The sequence below is a fragment of the Saccopteryx leptura genome, chromosome 2, assembly GCF_036850995.1.
Source record: "Saccopteryx leptura isolate mSacLep1 chromosome 2, mSacLep1_pri_phased_curated, whole genome shotgun sequence".
NCBI classification, from domain to species: domain Eukaryota; kingdom Metazoa; phylum Chordata; class Mammalia; order Chiroptera; family Emballonuridae; genus Saccopteryx; species Saccopteryx leptura.
In genome coordinates this window covers 249848104-249873895 of record NC_089504.1, presented here as the reverse complement: position 1 = coordinate 249873895, position 25792 = coordinate 249848104, and the positions used below count along the sequence as shown (strand labels likewise).

The 25792-nt window shown below is 53.0% G+C and overlaps 1 protein-coding gene across 1 annotated transcript in view; it reads right to left on the bottom strand.

Annotated features, from left to right (window-relative positions):
- TMEM132C (transmembrane protein 132C) overlaps positions 1-25792 on the bottom strand; it is a 214069-nt gene that overhangs the window by 13303 nt on the left and 174974 nt on the right. The window contains exon 5 of the mRNA XM_066371182.1: positions 5726-5869. Coding sequence (XP_066227279.1) covers positions 5726-5869 — 144 coding nt within the window. The remainder of the gene's footprint in view (positions 1-5725; positions 5870-25792) is intronic.

Below are 25792 nucleotides of genomic sequence, written 5' to 3'. Positions count from 1 at the left end.
ATCAGCTGACATCTTGTGTTGTCATGCAGTCTTTGGAGACTTCCTGAGGACATCACCTGCCTCCTGGGGGAGAGGACATCACACTGTCCATGAGGGGGACAGAGGCACCTGCTGGCCAGCTGTTGTGACTCGTGTCAGCTGAGCCGGTTCTCAGACCTGAGTGAGCTTCATGGAGACCTCATCCACACAGACCGCTGAGCCCACCCCAGAGTCTCAGGTGGAGCAGCTGTGGGTGGGGCCCCTCCTGGGCACTTCCAACCAGGTCCCGGGGGATGCGGGGATCACAGCTGGAGACTCACGCCTTGAAATTATGCAATGGCTCCTTCTGCTGCATGCTGTTTCCGTGGCAACTTATACATCCTGTCCCCGTTGGCTTGGGACCGCTATATAACAGAACACGACAGACCAGGTGGCTCACGCAACAAACATTTACTTCTCACAGTTCTAGAGGCTGAAAGTCCAAGATCAAGGTGCTGGCAGAGCCTGTGTCTCATGAAGACCTACTTCCTGGTTTGCAGATGACACCCTCTCGCTGTGTCCTCCATCATGGAAGGGATAAGGGAGCTCCCTGGGGTCCCTTTTCTGAGGGCACTGATCCCATTCACAAGGGCTCCACCCTCATGGCCCCCTCACCTCCCCAAATCCCACCTCCTCCCATCCCCTTGGGAGATAGAATCTCATCATAAGAATGTGGTGGGGACACAGACACTCGGAACACAGCGTCTCCCTCTCATTATTGTAATTGTTGGTTAGGACACTTCACATCCCATCTTTGTGCTCACAGATCCAACCTTCAGATACCCAACTGCTTATCCAACATCTCCGCTCCGAGCTCTAATGAGCATCTCAAATGTAACATGTTCAGAAATCACTCCTGCTGTGGCATTTTTTTTTTATATATATATATTTTTACTTTCTTGCCACTTAGGAGACCATGGCTGGAAAGAGAAATTAAGCTCAGAGACAGAAGCACCAGGTTTCCACGGCTTCTGCCCCCAAGTGTGCGTCCTGGTCTGTGAACCTACACTTAGGAAGGCTCTAACACAGCCAGCCTGGCCGCCTCGTGTTCTGTCGGTGACGCGGGGTCCCCACCTTCTCACTCTCCCCCACTAGGCCTTCCTGGTGTTTACTCAAACACCAACACCAGAGGGCCTTCTGACATTTCTACTTAAGTCGCAACTCCCCAGACCTCCCCACCCCCCTTCTGGCTGTATGAGTTACTGCAACACCCTATCCGTTTTATCCATTTATTCTGGTTATTCTTTACTCTCTTATCTCTAGACCGTAATCATGGAATTGAGCTATTTTGCTCAGGGTCGTATCCCCGGTGACAAAAACCAAGCACATAGCAGGTGCTCAAGAAAACTATGTTGAAAGATGAATGAGGGAGTCGCAGCTTGTGAACTGGTGGTCCCAGGGTCACATCCGCCCTGCAGGGTGTTTTTAAAACATCAAATGAGCATTGGAAAAACACCGCATTCAGTTTCATTACCAGCCTGAGCCCCGAAAGCATGTGAGTTTTCTACCTTGGCATCTTGCTGGTGTCCGACACCAGGCTGGAGGGTTTGGGGGCCCCACTGAGAGGGACCGAAGACGGCAGCTGTCCCCAGAGTGACGACAAGCAGGCCCTCAGCGGCCTGCACAGCTCGGCAGGCTGCCTCCCACGTCGGCTTTCCCCCGGCTTCCCACCTCTCACCGCTCACCGTAGCCAAGTGTCAGCATCGACTGATTTATTTTCTCACCGTTCTCTTCATTTTTAGTGTTGCCCGATGTTCCAGGCAGACAGGACGCAAAGTGAACCCTGCCCTGTCAGGAGTGGGCCTGAGCTATCCTCCCGCGGGGTGGGGTGGGGGCGGGCGGGGCAGGCTGCAGGGGCCACTAGGAGCCCCCGGGAGGTGGCTGGGCAGGTGATTTCTTCTTGCCAACAACGGGCCAACAGTAGGTGGGACTCTCGACAGAGAACTAAGTGGCCAGAAATGATCTCAACATCCTCCGGGCAGTGTTGCCGAGGCAACCACAACCATCGGCCTTGGTGGAGAGAAGGGGCCCAGGTATGGGTCATCCGAACACGCTCCCCATGTCAGGGGCCGGCGCTGGGGGCTGCCCGCCTCACAGGACCTCCCCGTGGTGCACACACAGGACGGACCTCCCGGGTGACTGCACGCTTCCTAACAACAGCAAACGTTCGCCGCGGGGGTGCAGTCCACCGGGTCCTCCTGGATGGTCACGAGGATGATCCTACCGAACGCAAACCATGACTGGTGAATGAGCTACTTTTTTTGTTTCTATCACATCCGTATTTCAAATGAGGAGTTGAGGGAACAAGGGAGGTGGTGAAATTTGTACGGGGTCCTACAGCTGGGAGGCAGGCAGTCAGGACTGAAACACGGACATTTGACTCCAGGGCTCAGCCATGGAGCCTACCGCCTCTGCGTTGATTGAAGTGTTTTTAATTCCTTGCTCATTTTTTTACTGTGGGTGAGCTCTGTTTCCCATTCCCCTCAGGGGTGGACAGAGAGGTTGAACCACTTGCCCAAAGACATACAGCTTGGAGGAGCTGGAATTGGATTCGAAAGCACTTATCTGACTCTAGCCATGCTTGTTAAATATGACCTTTCAACATTTAATTGGTGAAAACTTATTTCAGCTCTTCTATTTTTTTAAGTTAAAAAAAGAATGAATAGTCCTGGCCAGTTGGCCCAGTGTGTGGAAGTCCTGGGTTCGATTCCCGGCCAGGGCACACAGGAGAAGCGCCCATCTGCTTCTCCACCCCTCCCCCTCTCCTTCCTCTCTGTCTCTCTCTTCCCCTCCTGCAGCCAAGGCTCCATTGGAGCAAAGTTGGCCTAGGCACTGAGGACAGCTCCATGGCCTCTGCCTCAGGCGCTAGAATGGCTCCAGCTGCAAGAGAGCAACACCCCAGATGGGCAGAGCATCACCCCCTGGTGGACATGCCAGGTGGATCCCGGTTGGGTGCATGCAGGAGTCTGTCTCTGCCTCCCCTCCTCTCACTAAATTAAAAAAAAAAAAAAAAGAACAAAATGAATAAAAATGTCCTTGAGGCTGGTGGTACTGTCCTCTTCTTCTTGTGACCTCTTGCCACTCCAACCCACTCAAAGATGAGAAATTCATTCAACTATAACTCTTCTTTCTCTTTTTAAAAAGCGTGTCTCCGATAATTACGCTCAATAGCCAGCCTCACCACGAGACAGAGCCCCGTCTCCATGGTCTCAGCATGTATTACAAAAAGGAACATTAGAGCAACATCAATTTTTATTTGAAGGAAAAGAAAAATCCTTTAATTTTTTGAGACAACTTTAGGGTGGTACCGCTAACAGATGAAAGTTGTACATATGGAGGATACTCAACTGGATGTTTTGATGCATCTGAGTCCCAGCTCAGCTACAGGAGACATTTGTTATTTTTTGTTGCCCCAACATCTATCTACTCATCTTCTTTGCTGTAATGGGTTTTAAAATATGTTTTTTTTTTTGGGGGGGGGTCCTGCCCAGCCCACGTGCTCCAACAGGTCTTGACATCAGCTACGTGCATGGTCGGATGGAGCCACAATGCGCCACACTGCCCGGACCACAGGGATCAGTCCAGCAATGGTCACTCGTCTCAGGCTGGACCAATGACAGCAAGTCCAGGATTCTGAGTAGCGTCTCATTTCTGCTGGACTTGAACCGGGAAAGCTGTGGACCAGGTGTTCCAAGTCTAAGATGCCCGCAGGGTCTGAAAGATAGTGCCCAGCTCTGGCCGGGTAGCTCCATTGGTTAGAGCATTGCTTGGCTACCGTAGGCGCTTGGGGTTGGACCCAGGGTCCAGCACATCCTTGATGCAACCCAATACACTAAGGTTGTGTTTTCAATCTCTGGTCCGGGCACATACAAGAATCAACCAATGAATGCAAAATAAAGTGGGACAATAAACGGATGTTTTTCTCTCTCCGTTTCCCTTCCTCCTTCTCTCTAATAATCAATCAAGTAAAAATTGAATGACTGTGGCCAAAATATCAACTATTACAGTAACTATTTTGACACTGGCTACATGTTGAAACAGTATCTGAATACAATGGCTTAATCACAATGCACTCTTAACAGATTCACCTGTCTCTTTTGTATTTTATTTTTCTTGAATGTGACCTGCTGGAGAAGTTCAAATTCCACCTAGCCTCTGTGCTTTGTTTCTGTTGGGAGAGTGTGGTCTAGTCCTTCACCCCGAACTCCCTCCTCGTTTTCTGTGAAGCAGTTTGGGTTCTAGGCCACCACTCATTAGTCCGTGAATCACTATGCGGTGAGTTAGGAAAATCCGTCCCTCCCTGGAGACACAGCCGGCTGTTGCCAGGATGCTTTACTGCCACCTGCTGGCAGGCTGTTGTCATAATTTCGACCATGTGAAGGTGGCCCGGTGAAGGTGGCAGGCAGGGGGTGCAGAGGACAAAGCAGTGCTGGGCTGCCCCTTGTCTGTGCTGGAGACGGGGTTGGCAGGGGAGGGTTTTCCCACCATCCTTGACAGATTGTCAGGTTCTCGACACGGAGTCTTGGGCACCAGAGAGAAGTCTCTGAGTGGCTATCGGTCAGGGTCCATTCGAGGGACAAAGACTTTCTCTGGATAGTTTCTTGGGCATTTAATGCTTTTTTTGGGGGGGGTGTTTTCTGGGATTATCAATGAAGACATAAGGACTAAACGCTTCATTTCTGGCTTAGAAAAGGTCTCATGCGGTCTTAGATCCTTGTGTAATACGGTGGGTGCTGGTGAGACAGGCCACACAGGAGGACAACGTGGACCAGGTGCGGGGATTTCTCTAGGTCCCTGGTCGGCAAACTGCAGCTCGCGAGCTACATGCGCTCTTTGGTCCCTTGAGTGTGGCTCTTCCACCAAATACCACGTGCAGGCACTACCTCGATAAGGAATGTACCTACCTATATAGTTTAAATTTAAAAAATTTGGCTCTCAAAATAAATTTCAATCATTGCACTGTTGATATTTGGCTCTGTTGACTAATAAGTTTGCCGACCACTGCTCTAGGCAGACACTTTCTCTCATAAAGGGAAAAACACGAATGTTTCAGACTCATGGGCTGTGGGGTGTCCATTGCAACTGCGGAACTCCCCTGTTGTGACCACACACGACATGGAAATAGACAGGAGTCCTCGGGTCCCAATAAATCTCTCCTGAGCCAGCAGCCAGTGGGCTGCGTTCGGCCCCTGGGTCCTCCTGTGCCCTACAGAACAGCGGTTTCCACGGCTGCCCCAGTGAAACAGACCTATACGGCAGATGTATTCTTAATCATTTGCCCATTAAAAAAAACCTACCATTTATAATCGTTCACCAGTGCTGAAAAACAAGGTGACATTCACCCAAATTTTTAACTTCTCTTCAGAGCGGCCCTGGACTCACATTGTTTTCTGGCTACGACTGGCCGTTATTTGAGTACTGGCTGCCCTTCTAGGACACGGCGCGTCTGATTTATGACCTCACCCACGAAAGTCACCTGTGCCTTGGCCCCTGGAGGCATCGAGGGTTGGACCTAGGGCCCAACACACACTTAGTGCAAACTGGATCGTCCAGATGTTAAAATAAAGAGAATGTTAGGGAGCGTGAGGTGCGTGAGCCGAACTGTTTCGCCTCTGATTTCCCCCGGGGCTTACCTTCCTTAGTGATCGGGTGCCCAGGGGTTGGACGCTCCCCTCAGCTCAGTCCCAGCGGTCAAAGAGCCACTCACCTTGATGACGTCCTCGTCTGCGGACTTGCACTCGACGGACTCCGAGATGTCGGTCACGGCGTTGTTCTCCTCCACGGACACCACCTTGATGGGCAGGGCCACCACCTTCCCCGTGAGGACGGCCGTGTTCAGAAGTTCCGTGTCCTGCCGGAAGAACCAGACGCACCAGGGTCAAGGGAGTTATTCTGTCGAACTCTACAAGGAAACCTTCGCCTTGGCATCCAGACAAGACGCCACAGCCCTTACCTTAGGAACTACGGCGAAAGGGCCGTTCTTTGGGACCGTTTCCCAAGAATGCGGAGCAATCCACGTTTGGTTTGTTTAGGATCAAAACCTTCCCGGTTTCCCACAATAACAGCCAAAAAATATTTCTTTATTTTTCTCTCTATTGCTGAGGCCCAGAAGAAGGGATGACATCAGTGAGGTTTGGGCTGCGAGCAACAGAAGCTGACCGTGGTGTGAGCAAGTCGGCTGAATATCGCCCTGCCCACCAATAGCCCAGGTCCCAATCTCTGGAGCCTGTGACTGTGTCCCCTTGCATGGTAAGAGGGACTTTGTAGTTGTGATAGTTGTGATTAAGGATCTGGAGGTGGGAAAATTATCCTGGATTACCTGGGGTGGACCCAGTGTAACCACAGAGTTCTTAGAAGAGGCAGCCACGGCCTCTTAGAAGAGGCAGCCACGGTCAGAGAGAGAGAGAGACGGCGATGTGGTGATGGCGGGCAAGTTCAGAGTGATGCCATCACGTGCCCAGAGACGTGGGTGGCATCTAGAAGCCAGAAAAGGGAGAGGCTGTCTTCAGGTCCCCTAGAAGAGACACGGCCCTCTGACACCTTAATGGCAGCTCCGTATGATTCATGTCTGACCTCTGCCTTCTGGAACTGTAACAGAATACACATGTCAACTTGTTTCAGCCGCACCAGAAAGCTGAGGTGGGTGCTGGGTGGACAGGTCCTGGGCAGCTCACAGGATCGATGCAAAAGCTGACGGCAGCCTCGGAAAGGTGGGACCCAGACCAGCTTCCAGGGTTCTCCTCACAGGGGAGGGTGGGCTGTCCCTCTGGAGAGAATCCTTCAACCACGCCTGCCCCTGAGTCACGCAGCTGAACATTTACATTCTCTGCAGGGAGAACCCGGTCGGTCTCATTTGAGTTCTGTGTCAGTCCCTTCCCCGGGGAGGAGAGGACCCCTGTCACCGACGTGCCTGCCAGGACTGACTCTTATGGGGAAAAAGGAAAAAGACAGAACAGATGTTGGGAGAAAGAACAGTCAGATGTCCATCCAACAGCAGCAGCAAGAATCAGGGAAGCTGTGTCCCCGGATGCCCGTGGTCACTACGCCTTGGCAAGGGACACCAGACAACCAGGGCTTCATAATTTTAGGCAAATTTTTAAGCAAACCGAGCTAGCTTCCATTATTGCCCACGGGGGCCCGCTCGACTGCAGCCATGGGGATGGTGGTGTGTCCTGTCCCTACGGACGTCAGGCTGAGGGCTTAGTGTCACCTCTCCCACGCATGCTGTGATTTGCAAAGTGCTAAAGAGAATACCTCCTCTTTGGAGAGGGTAGGCACCACCCGCATGCACTTTTGAAATCCTTCTCTTTCTGGCCAGAGGGGGCGGCTTGGGGGACGTCTGCGGGCACCTTTTCCCTTTGGGCAGATGTCTCCCAAAGTCCCTCTCCAGAAACACTGCTCAACTTGGAAGTGGGAGAGACAATGAGAGAGGCTTTCTAAGTTCTTCCTCCAGGGCAGCAACCGTGGACACAGAACGACCTTCTGCCATTCAGCAGGAGTTCAGCAGGAAGAGGTGTCGGTGACGGGGAGAGTGTCATCCTCTCTCCGAGGTGGACGCCCTCAGCCAGGAGTGAAATAAACCTCCGATCTCACCAGACGCCCAGTACGCGGGGCTCCGGCAGTGGGGGCCGCGGTTCCTGCTCGCCCGTTGGCCATTATGGATGCTAAGAATACCACGGAAATCCCCCAAGTCCAAGTCCGTTCTCAGGTTCATTACAGATAATGCGCTCCAAGTTCAGTCTTCCCACTTTCTCCCGCAGAATGGCCTTTGGCTAATGGCTTCATTAAGCCCCAAACTCCCTCATGGATTAATGGTGATTAGCTTTCGAGTGGTGGTAGCAATCTCTCTCTCCATGTCCTTCTCCCTCTCCTTCTCTCTGTCTCTGTCTCTCTCTCTCTCACACACACCCTCCTCTACCTAACACCTCCTAGACTTACACTGAATGAGCATAAAGATTAAGGATGGTTGGACCATAGCTATTTTTCACTGAACAATATCTCTTTCTGGCACAGAGAATGCAGTGACAGGACCATTGGTCCCCAGGATAAACCAGCTGAGGACATGGGATATGGTCCCCTGTATTTAAAAATCACTTTCCCGCCTGACCAGGTAGTGGCGCAGTGGATAGAGCATCGGATTGAGATGCGGAGGATCCAGGTTCGAGACCCCGAGGTCGCCAGCTTGAGCACGGGCTCATCTGGTTTGAGCAAAGCTCACCCTCTTGGACCCAAGGTCGCTGGCTTGAGCAAAAGGTTACTCAGTCTGCTGTAGCCCCTGGTCAAGGCACATATGAGAAAGCAATCAATGAACAATTAAGGTGTCTCAACGAAAAACTAATGATTGATGCTTCTCATCTCTCTCCATTCCTGTCTGTCTGTCCCTGTTTATCCCTCTCTCTGACTCTCTCTCTGGCTCTGTAAAAAAAAAAAAAAAAAATCACTTTCCCCACCCACAGTTTTGGTGACTGTGCATCACCCACAGGCGCTGGGACCCTGGGACCCTGTATTCCTCTCTGAGCAGCACCATCAAACTCCATGCAACCCTGACCCCAGCTCACCCTGGAGATCTTCACCTCTTTCCTTTTTACAAAGGAGGGGGCTGGCGGGGCCACACCACCTTGCCAGCTATCAACTCTTAGACAGCCATAAAGAGTCACCAGGTGCCACTTTATGGCTTCTGGCTGTGCACCCAGCATTACAGAGCAGCGACCCAGAGCGACAAGCCCCCGTTTATGCAGATAGAGCAAACGACAGGGTGGGGGGCGTGAGCAAGCCGGCCACCCCATGCTGCGTTAGGACGCGTTCATTAACCAGGGGCCGACGTCCAGCTCACGCTGGCCGCAGCCAGACAGGACGGTCGCCTTGTGTAACTCAGCCGTCCGAGGACAGAGGCTGAGGGAGAAAATGCCCCTGTCAACGCCAGGACCTCGGATGGTCCAGCCTCCAGGATGCGGGAAATGGGAGTCCTGCTGTTTAAGTCCCCGGTGGGTGGTGGTCAGTGACGGCAGCCCAAGCCGACGAACGCAGTATTCGAGCGTAACCCTGGACGTGACATTGGAAAGAGGACCTGAGACAGGCTGTTTGGTACCGTGGGGAAAAGAGGAGAGATTCTGTTGTCATGACAACACATAGGGGAGATGCTAGGAGGGCAGCCGGTATGGGTGTGTTCGGAGAATGTTATCCTTCAGGACCTGGAGGGCAGCGGCAGGGACTCTGGGCCCAGAGAGAGGAGGAAAAACAGCAGGTGTGGCCCAGGTCCGGAACCTGGGGTTGAGCCATGGAGGAGGGACCGTGGCCCCCTCTCTCAGCCGCGTGGTACGTCTGAGAGGTCGGAAAGGAAGGAACTCCCACCTCATCCTCTGATCCCCTGAGTGAGCCGTGTTTGGGCTGGAATGTACTTTCCGGCTTTCCCTGTATTCTGGGCCCGGTGATGAGACTGCAGACAAGAGCAAACATCACAGGAGCAGCAACCACAGTGACAACCCGGCCACGGATCAGACACAGACACAGGAGCCCAGTCTGACGGCAGAGGTGGGATGCTGCATCCTAAGGACTCGCAGGGGATGTGTGTCGGGTGGAAGGCAGCCTTCCTGGGAAGTTAAATGTGTGTGTGTGCATGTGTGTGCGTGCGTGCATATGTGCAAGATCCTCACACAGCAGACACAGGTTCTATGAGCTGGCCGCTCCTCCCAAGTCCCTTTCATTGGAGTCAAATTCACAGTGACATGACCAGCACGCAACTTAAATGTGTCACACTATATTTATTGACTTTGGAAACTGGCTGCAACCCCAGCCGGACCAGGAAGGATGTGTGAGCAGGCCAGGCAGAGGGCAGACACCGCCTGTCTTTACCTCCGCGGGGGCAGGCCCTGAGGGAGGCACACAGGCTTGCTGCCCACCTCCGGACCCCCGAGCCGTGAGCCGCTCCCCATCCCAGTGACTAGCCCCTGCTCACAAGGGCGGAGGCGGCCCTCGGTGTGAGGGCACAGGGGTGGCAGCCCCCTCAGCCCCCGCCACGCCGGCTCGGAGGGAGCCTGCAGAACGCAACCGAGGCGCACAGTCGTCCCTCGGAGCTCCGTGTGTCTAAACGGTTTCTCTCCGCCTTTCCTGTTCCTTCTCCCCCGTTCCGTGACAAACTGGAGCACGGCTCTGTTTTGCTGAAGAATCAATAGAGTCAGGCCCTTTAAATCAGTGTCCTTTCCAATTTGAGCAAAGCCCGTGGCTCCGGGGAAAACACACTCTGCGATTCGACTCGCCCTCCTAAATGTAAATTGGTTTTGCCCTGGTCTGTGTTTCAAACATGTTGTACTTCTAATTTTTAAATAAAGAAAGAGCACAGAATTACTTCTGGAGCGTCACAGAGTCAGAGGGGTGAGAAGGGACTGAGATGGCGTGGGACAAGTCCGACCAGCCAAGGGGACGGGACACCTGCCCGAGGGCTCTCACGAGGAGAGGAGACGAGTGTGGAAATGCACTCTGTGCCCACAGTGGAATATGACGCAGCCATGAAAAGGGACAGAGTGTTGACCCCCACTACATTGATGAACCCCAATTACACAACGCCGAGTGAGAGAGGCCAGACGCAGAGGCCACATGGTGTCCGATTCCATTTATAGAAAACGTCCAGAGTGGACAAAACCGCAGAGACGAAACACAGACCAGTTAGAGGTGGCCAGGGGCTGGGGGACAGGGAAATAGGGGTGGAGACCGCTTCAAGGATTAGGAGCTTTCTCTTCGGGGACGATGAAAACGTGCAGGGATTAGATACTACTGGTGGTGGCTGCACAACCACCTTGTAAATATACCAAGAACCATTCGATACGGACCTTAGAACGGTGCGTTTTAAGGCAAGAAGATTGTTTCCCCAAACCAATGGGGCTCTCTCCATGCGTCCCCAAGGGCCTCCCGTCACCCTTTGGCATTTGGGTCACTCTCCGTCTCCGCTGTAGAGCACCCGACAGGTGCTGACTCCCACTGTGGTCCCTACAGGCTGTCTCTTCCTCAGTTGTCACCTCCTCTGACTCACTGTTCAGCACAGACACCGGAGCCCTTTGCTACACTTGGAGAGGTTTGCATTGTATGGGGCGGGGGGTGGGGGAGGCCTTGGGGCTTTGCACCCCGAAGCAGAGGGGCTCGAGTCAGACAGGAAGGGGTATTTGAATTGGGTACTTTCATGCTGTGACCACCTTTGGGTCACTGCACACATGCTATCCCTAGGAGGGTGAATATGACAATATGACACTTGAATAGTAAAAAGCCTCTACAATGGGCCCTTCCAGACTTCAGCGTGGTAGAGAACATTCCAGAATGTCTGCTCCATGAGGGAAGGTAGACGAGGAGACACATCACAATCATTCCTTCTGTAATGGCCAGAGCAGCACAGTAGGTCAGGAAAACATACCACGGGGTTGGAAGGAGGACATCTGGGATGGGACCCTGGCTCACTGGGCGGGCTCACAGGAGATCGAACGAAGGTCTCGTTGGTGAAACCGGGAAGAGAGAGCCCGGCAGCTGGCATCCCGGGGCTGAGGTCCCGGGGGCCTCCGTGAGTCTGTCTTGCCCCAACACACTGCTGTGGGGTCTCCCAGGTCCTGTCCTCTCTGGGCTTGGTTTTCCCATCTGCAAAATGGGCGGCCCCACTCTCCGCCAGGGTCACCCTGGGAATTTGACGAGAGGACCTATGGAAAGGCCCTCGTTACTCCATTCACACTAGCCCCGTTGTCCTTCATCCCGGAAAACAGAGTCCAAGAGTCACGGCTCTGAATTTCAATGTCCTATGTCACCAGGCCACTCCTCTTGGCCCGCAGAAGGTTGAGCACTCAACTGTCACTAATTTGGGAGCTAATGTGGCATCGCTTGGAAGTCAATGGAGAAGTCATTTAATTAAACTTCCTATTCGATCAGGAGGATCTAGCAGCAGGACTCCCGGGGAAGCGAATCTAGAGGCTGAACCCCAGGCTGTGGAGCGAGGGGGTGTGTGGGTGGTGCTGGCCCTCCGAGAATTTGGGGTATAGGGCCGGCCTTCCAGGGGGGTGATAAAGGCCCCTTCCTGAAGCAATGAAAAGGAGCTCCCCTCCAATTCTCACTGCCAGACCCCGGCCAGGTCTGCTTTGCAGGATGACATTTTGAGATATGAACATACCATTGGCTTCCCCTTGTGGTTTCACTGTCTTTATCTCCCTCTCAAGCCTGGAAACCAGTTCCAAGTGGGGATCTTTGGAGGAGGGAAGAACAGGAGGCAAGCAGACCCCAAATTCCCAAGAGGGGGAGAAGGTTCACACATTGACAAAGCGTCTTGGCCGAAATCAAGAGAGAGAACGGGGGTCCCTGACACCCCTCCCTTTTGAGCAGAAAGCTCCCTCCCCTGGGAGGAAGCTCTTTCGATTCTAAGACAGAGAGACACATGTCCGGTTTCCGGACCGGTTTCCGGACGGCACCTCTGAAGAGTCAAGAGAAGGTGGCTGTTCCGTACTTACGCAGAACAACAAAGATCTCTGAATCCAGATGTGGCTCAGAAAAGGCGGGGGGGGGGGTCTCCAAAATCAATTGGGTTTGGAGAAAATAAAGACTTAAGATATTGTAGCTAAAAGCAGCTAGTTGCCACTGACTATGGAGTACACATCATTTCCTTAGTAATGGAGCCATGAGTGGGGGGAAGGGGTTGGGAGGAGGACCCAGCTAAAAGACTAAACGTCTTAGACTCCCTTGCAGCTACGTGTGATGATGGGACTAGGATTTAAGACAGTGGTTCTCAAAGTGGGGTGTCTGGACCGGAAGCAGCAGCATCACACGGGAACTGGTCAGAAATGCAGATTCTTGGGTGGGTTTTACTCCAAACCTCCTGAGTCAGCAAGGAGGGAGGTGGGGGTCCATTCACCTTTAACACTCTCTCTAGGATTCTGATGTTGAAAATCTGATGACTATCGTTCTAGTCCAACTATAAGCAGAAATATTGTGCAGCCCTTTAGGAAATCTGCTTCACGGGAGCTGGACTTTGTGGGGATATTCTTTTTGTCCTTTTTTCTTTTTTCCTCTTCTGGCTGCCTGGAATACAGATACAATGGCTGGAGCACCAGCAGCCATCTTGGATCATGAGGCAAACTTGAAAGCAGAAAGACAGGAGAAGCCTAAATAATCCTCTGATGACTAAGGGGTGGTTGGGGGTTCCCTTATATTCATGAGAAGAACCTCCTCCATGTTTCAGCTACTGGCCGGAGGGTTTTCTGTTATACTCTGGCACACCTAAGGCCAGCTAGTGTGGCTCTTTCTTTGCACACCGGAGATGGCGGACGAAGACTGACACTTCTTACAGGAGCGTGCACCATTTTCAGTCTTGTAACTGCATTTGGGGACAGCGAGGAACAGTCGCCACCCTGTGTTCTTGGATGATGGTGTAGCGGGGGCTCCTGTGAGGCAAGGCTGGCAGCAGAGAGAGGCAGAGGATGAAGATTCAGCCTAATTTGTAGCAGCAGAAAAACGACTCCTAGGGGGCGTGCCATTTCCCAAATTCCGGGCATGCTGGTTACAATGAGGCTGGGGCTTCCGGAGGCCCATCCGTATGCTGGTTGGCAAGGGTGCTTGATGGGAGGGCTGTGGCTTCAGGTGAGCCCCAGGAAGTGCTGTCTGATTAACAAGCTGACGCTGTTAGGTTTCATCTAACAGATTATGATTCCATAATCCTGCGATTAAGAATGCACTATGTGTGTACACGTACACACACACACACACACACACACACACACACACACACACACACGAGTGCGCCCGCACGCACAGTGGGGTGGTCTCTTGAAAGCCCCTCCCCCTGGAACTGGGCTGGGCTGCGTCCAGACAGCCAGCTTCAGGCAGGGCTCGGTCTGGCCTGACAACCTGCCTCATCGGAGAGAGGGGAGGGGACCTTGTCACGGGTTGGCAGTGGGTGCATCCGCCCTGTATCCATCCACACCGCTCCCTCCTTTGATGTTTCCTGATGAAAGGGTCCCCAAGAGCTCCACGTGGGTTTTTTGTTTGTTTGATTTTAATTTTTGGTAGGATTAATTTAAAAATGCTCAGGACGATGCTGGGGTTGGGAAAATGCACAGGGAACGGAGACATGGAAGCGGACACCCCTGGCACTTCCTGGTTGTAATCGCTTTGGGTTCTGCAGGAGCCGTGAGGACCCAGGTGTGGAGGAGTGAGGGGGATGACCAGAGGAGGAGCACGACCCTCAGGGCGCCTTTCCGGTCCTGACATGACAGGGGGCCGGAGAAAAGACCCGCACCAACAACCCGCAGGGCCTCCTTCCTGCGCTCACCCTAGGTCCCACATCCTCCTCTGTGGTCTCTTTGAGATCCCCACCCCCAGACGTCCTAGCGCCCAGGGAGTTGTGGGCCAATGAGGGTCCACGCAAAAAGCAGAGAAATCCGGCGTTCTGGGAGCAGCGTGCATGCAGGGTGCACCTGGGGTTCGCTAGCCCGCTCAGGGGTCCCAGGGGCCGACCATAATGCATCACTGTGGCTGGGGTTGACGGGGGCGTGGGCGAGGCGTCTGTCAGAGGGCAAGCTCGCACGCCCGCGATGAGATGAGCGCAGTCATCGATAGTTTCTGTCCCTTCCTTCTCTGGAGCCTTGGAAAGCACCACAGACCGGGAAGCTCACCGCACACAGAAATCGATTCCTGTGCAGTTCTGGAACCAGAAGTCTGCCATGGAGATGTGAGAGGAGCCATGCTCCCCCTGAAAGCTGTCCGGGAAAACCGCCCCATCCCTCTTGTAGTTTCGGGTGGTGGCTGCCGCCCTTGGCGTCCCTTGCCCTGTAGAGACATTGCTCTGGTTCTGCCACAGTCACCTCACGGCCTTTTCTTCTCTGTGCGCGCCTGTGTCCAAATGCCCGTCTTCTTCCTAAGGACACACCAGCCGTATTGGATGAGGGCCCACCCTGATGATCTCATCTTACACTGATGCAATCTGCAACGGCTCTATTTCCAAATAAGGTCTCGTTCAAAGGTATTGAGGGTTAAACTCAATTTATTTATTTTTTTGGCGGGGGTAGGGGGACGACGATGCAGAATTAAACCAGATAAAGGCTGCCTCTTCATCCTGTGCAGAAAACGTTCACGTGACTTATTGCCACGTTGGATCTTCGGTGTGGCAGAGTAGAAAGGGTTGATGTGAGAGAAACTGAGGCCCAGGGGAAGTGTATTTGAATCCTCCACAATCCCCTGACAGCCAAGACCTCCGACATGAATTCCTTTCTTTTCCTTAAAAAAACTTTTTTATTGACTGATTTTAGAGAGGCAGGGAGAAAGAGAGAGAGGAACATAGACCTGTTTCTGTATGTGCCCTGACTGGGGATTGAACCGGCAACCTCTGTGCTTCGGAATGATGCTCTAACCAACTGAGCTCTCCATCCGGGGTGTGAGCACCTTTGTTTACGCAGAACAACCTCTCTGAGCTGACACTGAACTTAGGCGGCCAGCACCGTCATCAGGTGGCGACAGGACCAACTCCACCACCAGGCCACCTCCCCACCTTCAGATCGTGAGTCTCTGTAAGCACTGCGTGCTGTCCCCCGGCGTCTCTGCATGGACCGACTTGTTTCCTCTTTCCATGCTCCGATGAGACAGGTACTTCGAGTCTCCCCGATTCACGGGGCAGGGGAAGGCGTCCCCGAAAGTTTAAGAAGCTTCAGGATCCACAGCGGCTCAGGTGGGGGAGGTGGGAGGGGAGCAGCGATGGAGCCCCACGCTGAGTCACCACACATGATCTGATCTGACAGCCGCAGCCCTCTGCATGCTGCACGTGAACTTTAAAGAGGCAAATGCACCTAGGGCAGGGGTCGGGAAACTTTTTGGCTGAGAGAGCCATGAACGCCACATATTTTAAAATGTAATTTCGTGAGAGCCATACAACAACCTGTGTACATTACACATTATCCAATAAAAATTTGGTGTTGTCCCGGAGGACAGCTGTGATTGGCTCCAGTCACCCGCAACCATGAACATGAGTGGTAGGAAATGAATGGATTGTAATACATGAGAGTGTTTTATATTTTTAACGTTACTATTTTTTTAATTAAAGATTTGTCTGGGAGCCAGATGCAGCCATCAAAAGAGCCACATCTGGCTCGCGAGCCATAAGTTCCCGATCCCTGACCTAGTGCATGTCTCAGGGAAGCTCTTCAAGAAGAGAAAACAGCTGTTAAGCCACGTGCTGTCCCATCCAACCGTGTTGCACAGGACAGCCAGCGAGGGCAACCACATGTCTACTTGGCTTCAAAACATTTTCATCATCCCCCCAAACACAACCCCTATCTGTGAGTCGTCACCCTCTCACGCCCCCTCTCCCCAGCCTAGGCAACCAATCTGCTTTCTGTCTCTATGGAGGTGCCTGTTGGGAACGTTTCATAGGATCGGAATCGGACACTCTGTGGCCCTTTGTGTCTGGCTTCCCTCACTCAGGGTCACGTCCTCAAGGTGTGTCCACATGGTAGCAGGTGTTGGTCCCTCTTTCCTTTTCAATTCTGCGTCATATTCCAGTGTATTATAGATGGACCACATTGTGTGCATCCATTCATCCACAGACAGATATTTGGATTGCTATCTGGCCACTTTTTGGCTGCTGCTAGGAACATTTAAGGACAAGTTGTGTGTGAGTGTGTGTGCGTGTGTTTGCGCGTGTGTCTGTGTGTGTATGTGTATGGACATTTTGATGTCTCTGGTGGGTATACCCAGGAGAGAGGAATGCCAAAATTCCTTTCTAGAACCATCTACTTACATAGATTCTTCCCTAAGAATGAATGATCTTTCTTAGATTCCTCTGCACTGAAAAAGTTTGAATAACCTCAAGGGTTTAGGAATCCCTCTCCTTCCAAAGTGACCCAGCCCGCTGCGATCTAATACGATACAATCCTGAAACTCCCCTGGCCTCTGGGTAGTGGGAGGCTACGTTTCGTTCAGCAGGAGGGGCAGCGAGGTTGGTGCTGCCCCAGCTCGGGGGCCAGGGAGCATGGATGCCGACCACCAGCCTGGCGTCCTGTCCCTGCCCCCCCCCTCGTTCTCTCTCCATGTGCAGGCTGGCTGTGACGGCTCCTCTTTCTTCCGTGAATGCAGCTTCTTGTGCCTCTCAGCACGCCGTGTCCCGAGCCCCGGACGTTCCTAGACGGCGTCTGGTCCATCACAGCCTCGTCTGTGAGCCACCTCCCCAGCTGCATGTCAATGAGCGACCCCTCACGGCCGACCCTTAATTAGCACAGGCGTGCTTTGTTGGGACTTGTGTCGTTTGCAATGTTGAAAGCACGGATCAAGGGGGAGCTGTCAGGCTGACTGGTCTCGCGTCCCGTTTTGGGGGAGGCGGAGAGGGTCCTTGTGTGTGATGTGTGTGTACAGCTTGCTGCTGGCACCGACCACACCCCACCCACAGCTGACAAGGGACCCCTTTGACATACGGAGGACCACGGGGCTGGGAAGCAGTATCTAACCGACACGGCTGGGTCTTCCTTCAGAGTGTCCCCTCCACACAGCAGGCAAGTGTGAGCCCCTTACAACCTTAATGTAACCATGACCCTGCTCTGCCCAAACTTTCTTCTGGTTCCCTCCCCACTCAGAGGGAACACCTGGTGTCCTCTCCTTCTTCCTTCCACCTCCATGTGCTTTTTGCAGCCACCGTGATGGAGTCTTTGCACATTCTGTTCCTTCTGCCTGGAACGCTTTTCCCTCCATTCCCACCTCCCTGGGGTCAATTCATATGTTACCTCCCACACCTATCACTCCCCATCCCTGTCCTGGGCTGTGCTCTGCAGAGTGCCGGTTCCTCGTGAGACGTTATATATTTCATGTCGGCCTTGGGGGAGATCTCAGCCTCCCCCTCTCCCCCGCCCCGAGACAGAAGACATCGTGTCTATCTTATTTACGCCTCCATCCCCAGTCCTGGGGCAGTGACTGCTCATGAGAGATGCTCTCAAGTTTACGGAGAACAGATGCAAACAACAGAAACTGTCTCATGTCTTTGTAGTTTAAGGTTCAAATGTATTCAGGGGAGGGAATGAGAGATTTGCGACGCGCCTTTGAATTGGGTAGAAGGGACGTCTTAGCCTGCTTCCCTTGGGAATGCCATCAGGTTCCCGGAGGAGTCATTGCCGGAAAGCACCAGCCTTGGGGATGAGGCGTGGCCTTGGCAGAGAGACAGCTGCAGGTGCCCAGAGGCCACAGTCCAGGAACGATGGAGGCCAAGGGCATCCCGTGTGGTTCAGGACCTGGGACCCAAATTGTCCTCAGTGTTGCGGCATTGGTCTGGGGAAGCAGGAGAGCCAGGAGCTGTGACAAAAATGCACAGCGGGGTAGAAACCCCAGAAGGGCTGAGATGGACTTGTCTTTCACGGGCCTGATGGAATGAGAGGTGAGGGCAGAAATCAGGGAGCATGAGCCATGGTTTGTCTTCTGCACATCTGAGCTGATGGGCGGCGCCTTCACAGGTGCAGCCAGCATGCTTCCTGCTTGGTCAGTGTTCCGCCTCTGGTCTGTTCTGATTGGTTGGAGCCTGTGGCATTCTAGTATAGGTAGAGCACTTGACCATTCTTCCTGGTTGCACTGACTGTCTATGGAAGGAAAGGTCACAATTGAGGTTCTGCCCTGGGCACCCTGAGTGTGGGTATCCAGGATAACACCCTAAATCTCCTGGCAGAAGTGGCCCAGCAATGACTTTTTCTTCCTACTTTTGTAAAATTAAGTTTTACTGGGTTGACATTGGTCAGTACAATTACATAGGTCTTGGGTGCAGAACTGACTTTTCCTGGGACCCTCACGGGCATCTTCACGGGGGCGCCCGGATGGTCAGCACACAGAGGCAGCTAGCTGGTCTTGCAGAAGTGACCTCCAGACGCCCAGGACCGCGGGGTTCCCAGCACGCAAGGCTCTGCTCACCGCCTCCCCCTCCTGTCGTTAGACACGAGCTCCATCCCCTTCCCTCCCGCCTCCGCTGCTGCCCCCGCCACCATTACCCAGGAGAGACAGCCGCACCACAGTAAACCATTTAGCAGATCAATCCTGGGAGTGGCAACTCCTCTCCAAAGGTACTGAGCAAATTTGCCTCCATCCCCGGGGGACGCGTGCGAACAGCGCGGCCGGCTCGCGCTAACAGGCCCATCACTCTGGGCTCTGTCAGGACTGGGGGGAAACTCAACTCCCTTTCATTTACTGCCAATTTGCTTGGCGTGCAAACCAGGGTGTCTGCCACAGCCCAGCCGGGCCTCACTCACCCGTCAAGTCAGTCCTAATACAAGATGGAGATGCTATTCCAAAATGCTCATTTACATCAAGCGAGGAATTCAACTGAAGGCGGCCAGGCGTCTCCATCCCCCCCCCCCCGCCCCCGCCCCCGGAAGCCTCGTGACTGAGTTACTACCAGGGATCGTTCTTTGGGAGGGTTTGAGCTATGTGGCATTCGGTTCCCAGAGAAATGCCACCCGGTCTGCAACCTCCTGGAGAGCAGACACCATTGAGAAGCCCAGGGCGGGGCAAAGGGAGGCGGGAGGTGTGAGTACAGGAAACACCAGCGTTTATCCCCGTGTTACTGTTCATTAATGATGGTACTGTTTTCCTCACTAACTGCAAGGCTGCCCTTGCCACACCCTGGATGGCTCGGCACACCCTGGATGGCCTTGAATCCTCCACACGCTGTAGGGTCCCTCTGTCTTTACGGCTCCCACATCATGTGGGTTGTACGAACGCTTCCGCCATGAAAGGAGGGTGTTTCAGAGGCCCACCCCGAGGGCAGAGCCGGCCCCAGCACCCTGAGGGAGGGACAGAGGTGGCCCGTGGAGTCTGCTGCGTGGTCACATTTTAGGTGCGCACCCAGACCCAGGGCTCCTTTCTCTCCTTCCCGAGCCTCTGGGAAGAACACGTATCTCAGGACCTCCGTGGCCAATGGAACATGAGTGCCAACCATACGTGTCCCTTCTGGGAAGACAGACACGGGTCAGAGTGCGTCTGCCAGCTGTCTGCTCTCCCTGTCTCCCCGGTGGGACCAGCTAGTGGGGCAGGACAGCGTGAGTCCAATCTGCGTGCAGGCCGACCTGTGCCGAGCTTTGTGTGACTGTGACAAACGCCTCTGAGATGTGTGAGTCCCTAGGCCCGCATGTCACCCAGAGAAGCCAGGCCTGGCACCCCCACCCCCACCCCAGACACAAGAGAACCCTCTGGTAAACACACTCCCATTCCAGCATCATGAATGAATTAAGTAAGCGACCCTAACAGGGGCCCTGGCTTTTCAGAACCACCACACGGAAAGGGGGGACACTAACTCAGAGGCTGAGCCACCAGTGGGGAACCCTGGGAGCCAGCAGCTTTGGGCCGACAGGGGAGAGCATTTGGGAGGTGGACTTTCTTGGTGCCCACCCAATCTCACAGAGAGCCTTCATCAAGCGGGGTTTCGGGTCCTGAGCACAGACGTGGACTCTGGGCAACTCGAGCAAAGCGGGGACCTAGCTGTAGGATCTGGGGTGCATCAGTGGGTCAGGCTGGGGGATAGGGCATGCACCACGGTGAGGTCTGGGCAGCCCAAGCTGGTCTGCATCTGGTCAGGGAGAGGCAAGTGAATGAAGGCCGGGCACTTCCTGCAGCCCGGTGCCCAATTCATTCCACTCTGGTTGTTGGCACAGAGGGCTCATGCTTCCCTTTGACACTGCTTGCCCAAATCTACTCAACTCCATCCCCCCCCCGCCCCCCTCCCCCTGCAATGAATCCTACTTGGCCAAAATGATACCTGGAAAATGGACCATCTACCACGCAGGTGATGGACGATACTGCCCCCTTGTGGCAGAGATGGGCAACACGCAACATCCGGGCACAGGGAGACTGGGATCTGTTGCTATGTTTTCTGAACCAACACAGGCCACAGCCTCACCCCCGATCAGACTAGAGGGGAGTAAACACCTCCCCCGCTCCTCCCTTCCCAAAAAACCCCAGTGCTGACTGTTCTGGGGCACTTTTGAGATAAATACACACACTATAAAATTCAACCGGTTTAACTATTGAGTTTGATGGATTGGAGCGACTTCATAGGTGTGGTTGTAGAACTGTTATCAGCCCCCAGGGTTAGAACCTGTTTATTTTGTCACCCAAAGTTCCCTATCGTGACATCTGCAATTCACCTTGGTTCCTCCCCGGGGGCCCCAGGCAATGGCTGATTCGATCAGCTTTCTGCGTCTGCTGTTTAGCCTTGTAAGAGGTGTCATCCTTGGGTTCCTGACGCTAGTTCGCGTTTGAGTGCCTGGCTTCCTTCGCCCCGGTATTTTGATGTATTGTAATTTTTCTTTCTTTCCTTTTTTTAAACTGTGCAATAGTCTTCTATGTTCTGGCTGTCTCTCAATTTCTTGACTCCTTTGCCCACTCAGGACTATCCAGACGGTTCTAGTTTTTGGCGATGATGAATAACCTTGCACAACTGGTCAACCAGTCCCCAGGTGGGCAGGCATTTTCATTTCACCACAAACCTGGCTGCATTGTGGACGGAGTATAGTTAACGGTCTTGATAAATGGCCACGCTGGTGCCTACAACTGAGTCACATTCACGCCGCCGATTCAGGCAGGTCCCCATACCCACAGTGATCCGTGACGGCTCTCTTGTCCTCTCTCTGTTGGGCAACCCTGGTGAGCGAGGCGTAACGGCACCGGCTTTAACTCGCACTTCCCCATGACTGGCGAGGCCCAGTATTTTAATTCTCCCAGCATTCCAGGTTTAAATCAATTACTGGGGTAAGCCTTGGCTCAAACTCATCGAGGCATTACCCTCACATCGGATTTCATCTTGATGTTAAGAGAATTTGAACAGAACCATATAATAGGATGGCAAGAAGGCGTGTTGGCTCATCAGCAACAAAAAAAAAAAAAAAGAAAAAAAAAAAGAAAAACAGAAGACAGTAACAAGGGTCGTTGGAAGCAGGTTGATGTAACAAAACATCACAATGATTTATGCCAACGACCATTTTAATTAATTATCAACATGCATATAATTAGGAGGGTTGCACATTTCACCATGTCAGATTTCCTTGTAAAATTGAGGTTTCAGAATAAAAAGAAATCTGCCTCTTGTCGACACTGGCAAACACAGCGTCTGAATAATGAGATTTTAGGGCAGCGGAGGCGTGCTCTGCGGCTGTTGGCGGGGTGGCGTCTCTCTACCCCGCGTGACCAAGTTCCTCAGCCGTGGCCTCATCACCTCCGCCTGCAGGTTAATGAGTGTCTGCCCAGGAGTCGGGAGATTCCCCTGGCACGTGAGGTCCACATCAAAGGATGACCCCCAGATGGCCGCGGCCACGCAGTTCCCCACTGCCCCTGGGGCTGACCTCTCAGATGAATGCAAACCTTTTGCAAACGAGTGGAAAATGTTTCCAGTTTCCTCTGCTGTGGCCGGCGTTGCAGATTTAATGGAGAGAAGGCTGAGCAGCAAGCCGGTCGTCAAATCCCTTGTCCCGCATGGAGTTCCTGACATGCTGGATGGAGTCGAGCCTGGGGAGGAGGGAGACGCTGGCCTCTTCCTTTGACTTGATTATGGGGAAGAGGACGCGTCTGTTACCTCCACGGTTTTCCTGACAAAGTCAAGGGGAAGAGTTGTCTCAGGGTCAGTGAGTGAAGAAAACAGAAGGACAGGAGCAGCTTTCGGTGGATCCAACCGTCGGCGGACCCTGCATGTGGAACGCTCACCAACCAACCAACCCCCCCCCTCCCCCCGTCTCTGTCCAGCGGTCCCAGGGGTGGGGGTGGGGCTGCAGATGAACAGCACAAGAATAGCACCACTCTGGTCTTAGTTCTCGGTGGCTACTATCAGAAATCATCCCCAACTGGGCAGCTTAGACAACAGAAATACATTCTTTCTCTCACCGCTCTGCAGGCAGAAGTCCAATGTCCAGGTGTGGACTGGGCGTGGCTCCCTCTGAAGGCTCCACGGGAGGGGCCTTCCCATCTCTCCCAGCTTCGAGCAGTGGCCATGTCCCTGGCATTTCTTGGCTTGTGACCACACCACTCAGCCTCGGCCTCCGCCTTCACGTGGGGCTCACTGTGTCTCCTTTTCCATCTCCTAGGGATACACTCTTGGATGTAGGGTCCACCCTACTGCAGGACGACCTCATCTTGATCTTTGCCTAACCACACCTGCAAAGACTCCATTTCTGAATGAGGTCACATTCACAGTGACCAGGCGTAGAACTTGGAAAGATCTTTTTTTGGGGGGTGGGGTGGGGATTCGATCCATTAAGTACACATCTCACAGGGACCCTGGAAGAATATGTCTGCAATGATTGCATTTTTGTTGTAATTGAAGGAGATGCTGGGAACGGCTCAGTCAGTGAGGAGGACGGTGGAGGACATGTTCCGGTGGGGACGATGGCGTAGGTAAAGGTCCGGATGCTGGAAGAGGCTGTGTGACAGGGGTCCCATCATGCTGGGTAGGCTGGAGATGAAACGTGGGTGTCAGGACTCAAGCCTGGGAGTCTGCATTCCCACCAGGAATTGTCAGCCTCTCCCAGAGGCCCTTCTGGGTTTCTCTTCCTCCCATCAGCCCCATCTCAGCAAAGGAGCACAGTGTGTGTGTGTGGAACTGAGCTGGGCCACAGCACTTTCGTTTAGATAGTTGTTTCAGTTACAACTCACATGCCACATCATTCACCCACTTAAAGTATCTAAATATGATGCTGTTCAGCAGATACCTGCTTTTGATTTAGAGGCACCAGTCTATTGCTCCAACTTCCTCACTCATCAGATCTGATTTGGGGCTCTTCTCAGAGATGATATTATCACTATTGCCATGACCATCACCACCACCATTATTAACACCATTATCATCATCATCACCACCACCATCCCCACCATCCCCATCACCATCACCATCATCACCATCACTATCATCACCACCACCATCAACATCACCACTACCATCATCATCACCATCATCACCAACATCATCATCATCATCCCCACCATCCCCACCATCATCATCACCACCATCATCATCATTACCACATCATCATTACCATACCATCACCACCATCCCCACCATCATCATCACCACCATCATCATCATTACCACATCATCATCATCACCATCACCACCATCCCCACCATCATCATCATCATTAGCACATCATCATTACCATACCATCATCACCATCACCATCATCACCATCACCATCACCACCATCATCACCATCTTCATCATCATCCATTTCCTCTATACCCTCTTACTATGGATATTTCCCAATATAAGGTGTGAAGTGAAGACGACAGACTCTGGAGGTAGATACGGTCCATTTGTACCACTGCTGAACTGTGTCACCACGGGCATGTCAGCTCTAACGCGAGGACAACTCAAGCTCAGACACCGCTGAGGCAGCTGCTGTGACCTGCAATGAAATAATGAGCACAAAGCGCATAGCACAGCGCCAAGCACTCAGTCAACGTTTATTATCATCGCGGAAATGAATCTCTGTGCGTTCCAGAGTCAGCAAACTCTAGCTTCACAGATTCACCAAATGGGGCAGCTCTAATTTCCAAAAATTCTTGCTAGTTTTGTCTCCTACGTTCCTCAGCATCACACAGTCGCATTTGGGGGATGATGGTGTTTGCCTCTAAGGAAGATTTCCCGTGACCGGCACCGAGAAACACAAAACAGGACCAGATGCGGGAAAGTGTTTTATAAACTGTGGAGTGCTGAGCACACATCAGGGAAGACTGTTATGAACCGCTATCTAACCTTTGGCCACTTGTAGAACTAGGAAAGGCACCCAGTGAAGTCCATCGCCTGACCTCTATGCAGAAATGGGGACAACCCTCCCCCCCCCCACACACACCAAAGTGAGAACTCCCCTGTGCAAGCAGAAACTTCTGGAGCTTTTGCAGAAACTGAAGGCACCCCTCCATTTCCCATGGTGCCACTCTACAGGGAATGCATTTTACGAACAAGCCCCATTAAAACCAACACCAACAGTGCGGCGAGTCTTCAGTTTGCTGACACTGGAAGTCCCAGACTGCCTACATTGACTGGAAGTCCCAGACTGCCTACATTGATGCAGAAGCCTGCGGAGAAAGCAGGTCACAAAAAGGCAGACGGTCACAGTGAATTCACCGGAACATTCTGTCCTGGGAATTTCCACCCTGCCAACTGTGAGATACGACTGGGAGGCTGGCCCCGGGAGAGACCGCATTTTATCTGTCGTGATTCCCAGAAGCGGGAGGGTATGGCGGAAGAGGGGACAAGGGGAACTTCTGAAAAACGGGAGAGCAAGAATGACCCAGAAAGGGTTGCCATTACAAAAGATGCCTCAGACCACAGTCACTACGGACCCACTACTCAGTGGGTCTCTCGGCTTCCAGCGCAGTTGCAGGGGAGACTGATGTCACACAGACTGAGGTCGCTGTGTGCTCTCAGGTGAGTGGTTTCACCTCTCTGAGCCTCAGCCTTCTCGTCTGTGAAGTGGGAGCCATTATTCCCACCTGAGGAGACTCCTGACATGACTTCAGGAGATCCTGTCTATAACACGCTGAGCATGCAGGAAGCACTCTAAAGCATGTTTGTCCCTGTTGTTGCGGAGTGGGGGAAGGGAAAATGACCTGGAGGAGAATGAGAGGACCTCAAAAAATTAAAAACGTAATAATCAGTTGATGCAGCCATCCCAATTCTGGGCATTTATCCCAAAAAACTGAAGGCAGGGTCTCCGACAGCTCTCCATGCTCCCTTGTTCATAGCAGCATTAGCCACAGGAGCTAAGACCCGGAGATAACCCACTTGCCCAGAGACGGATGGACA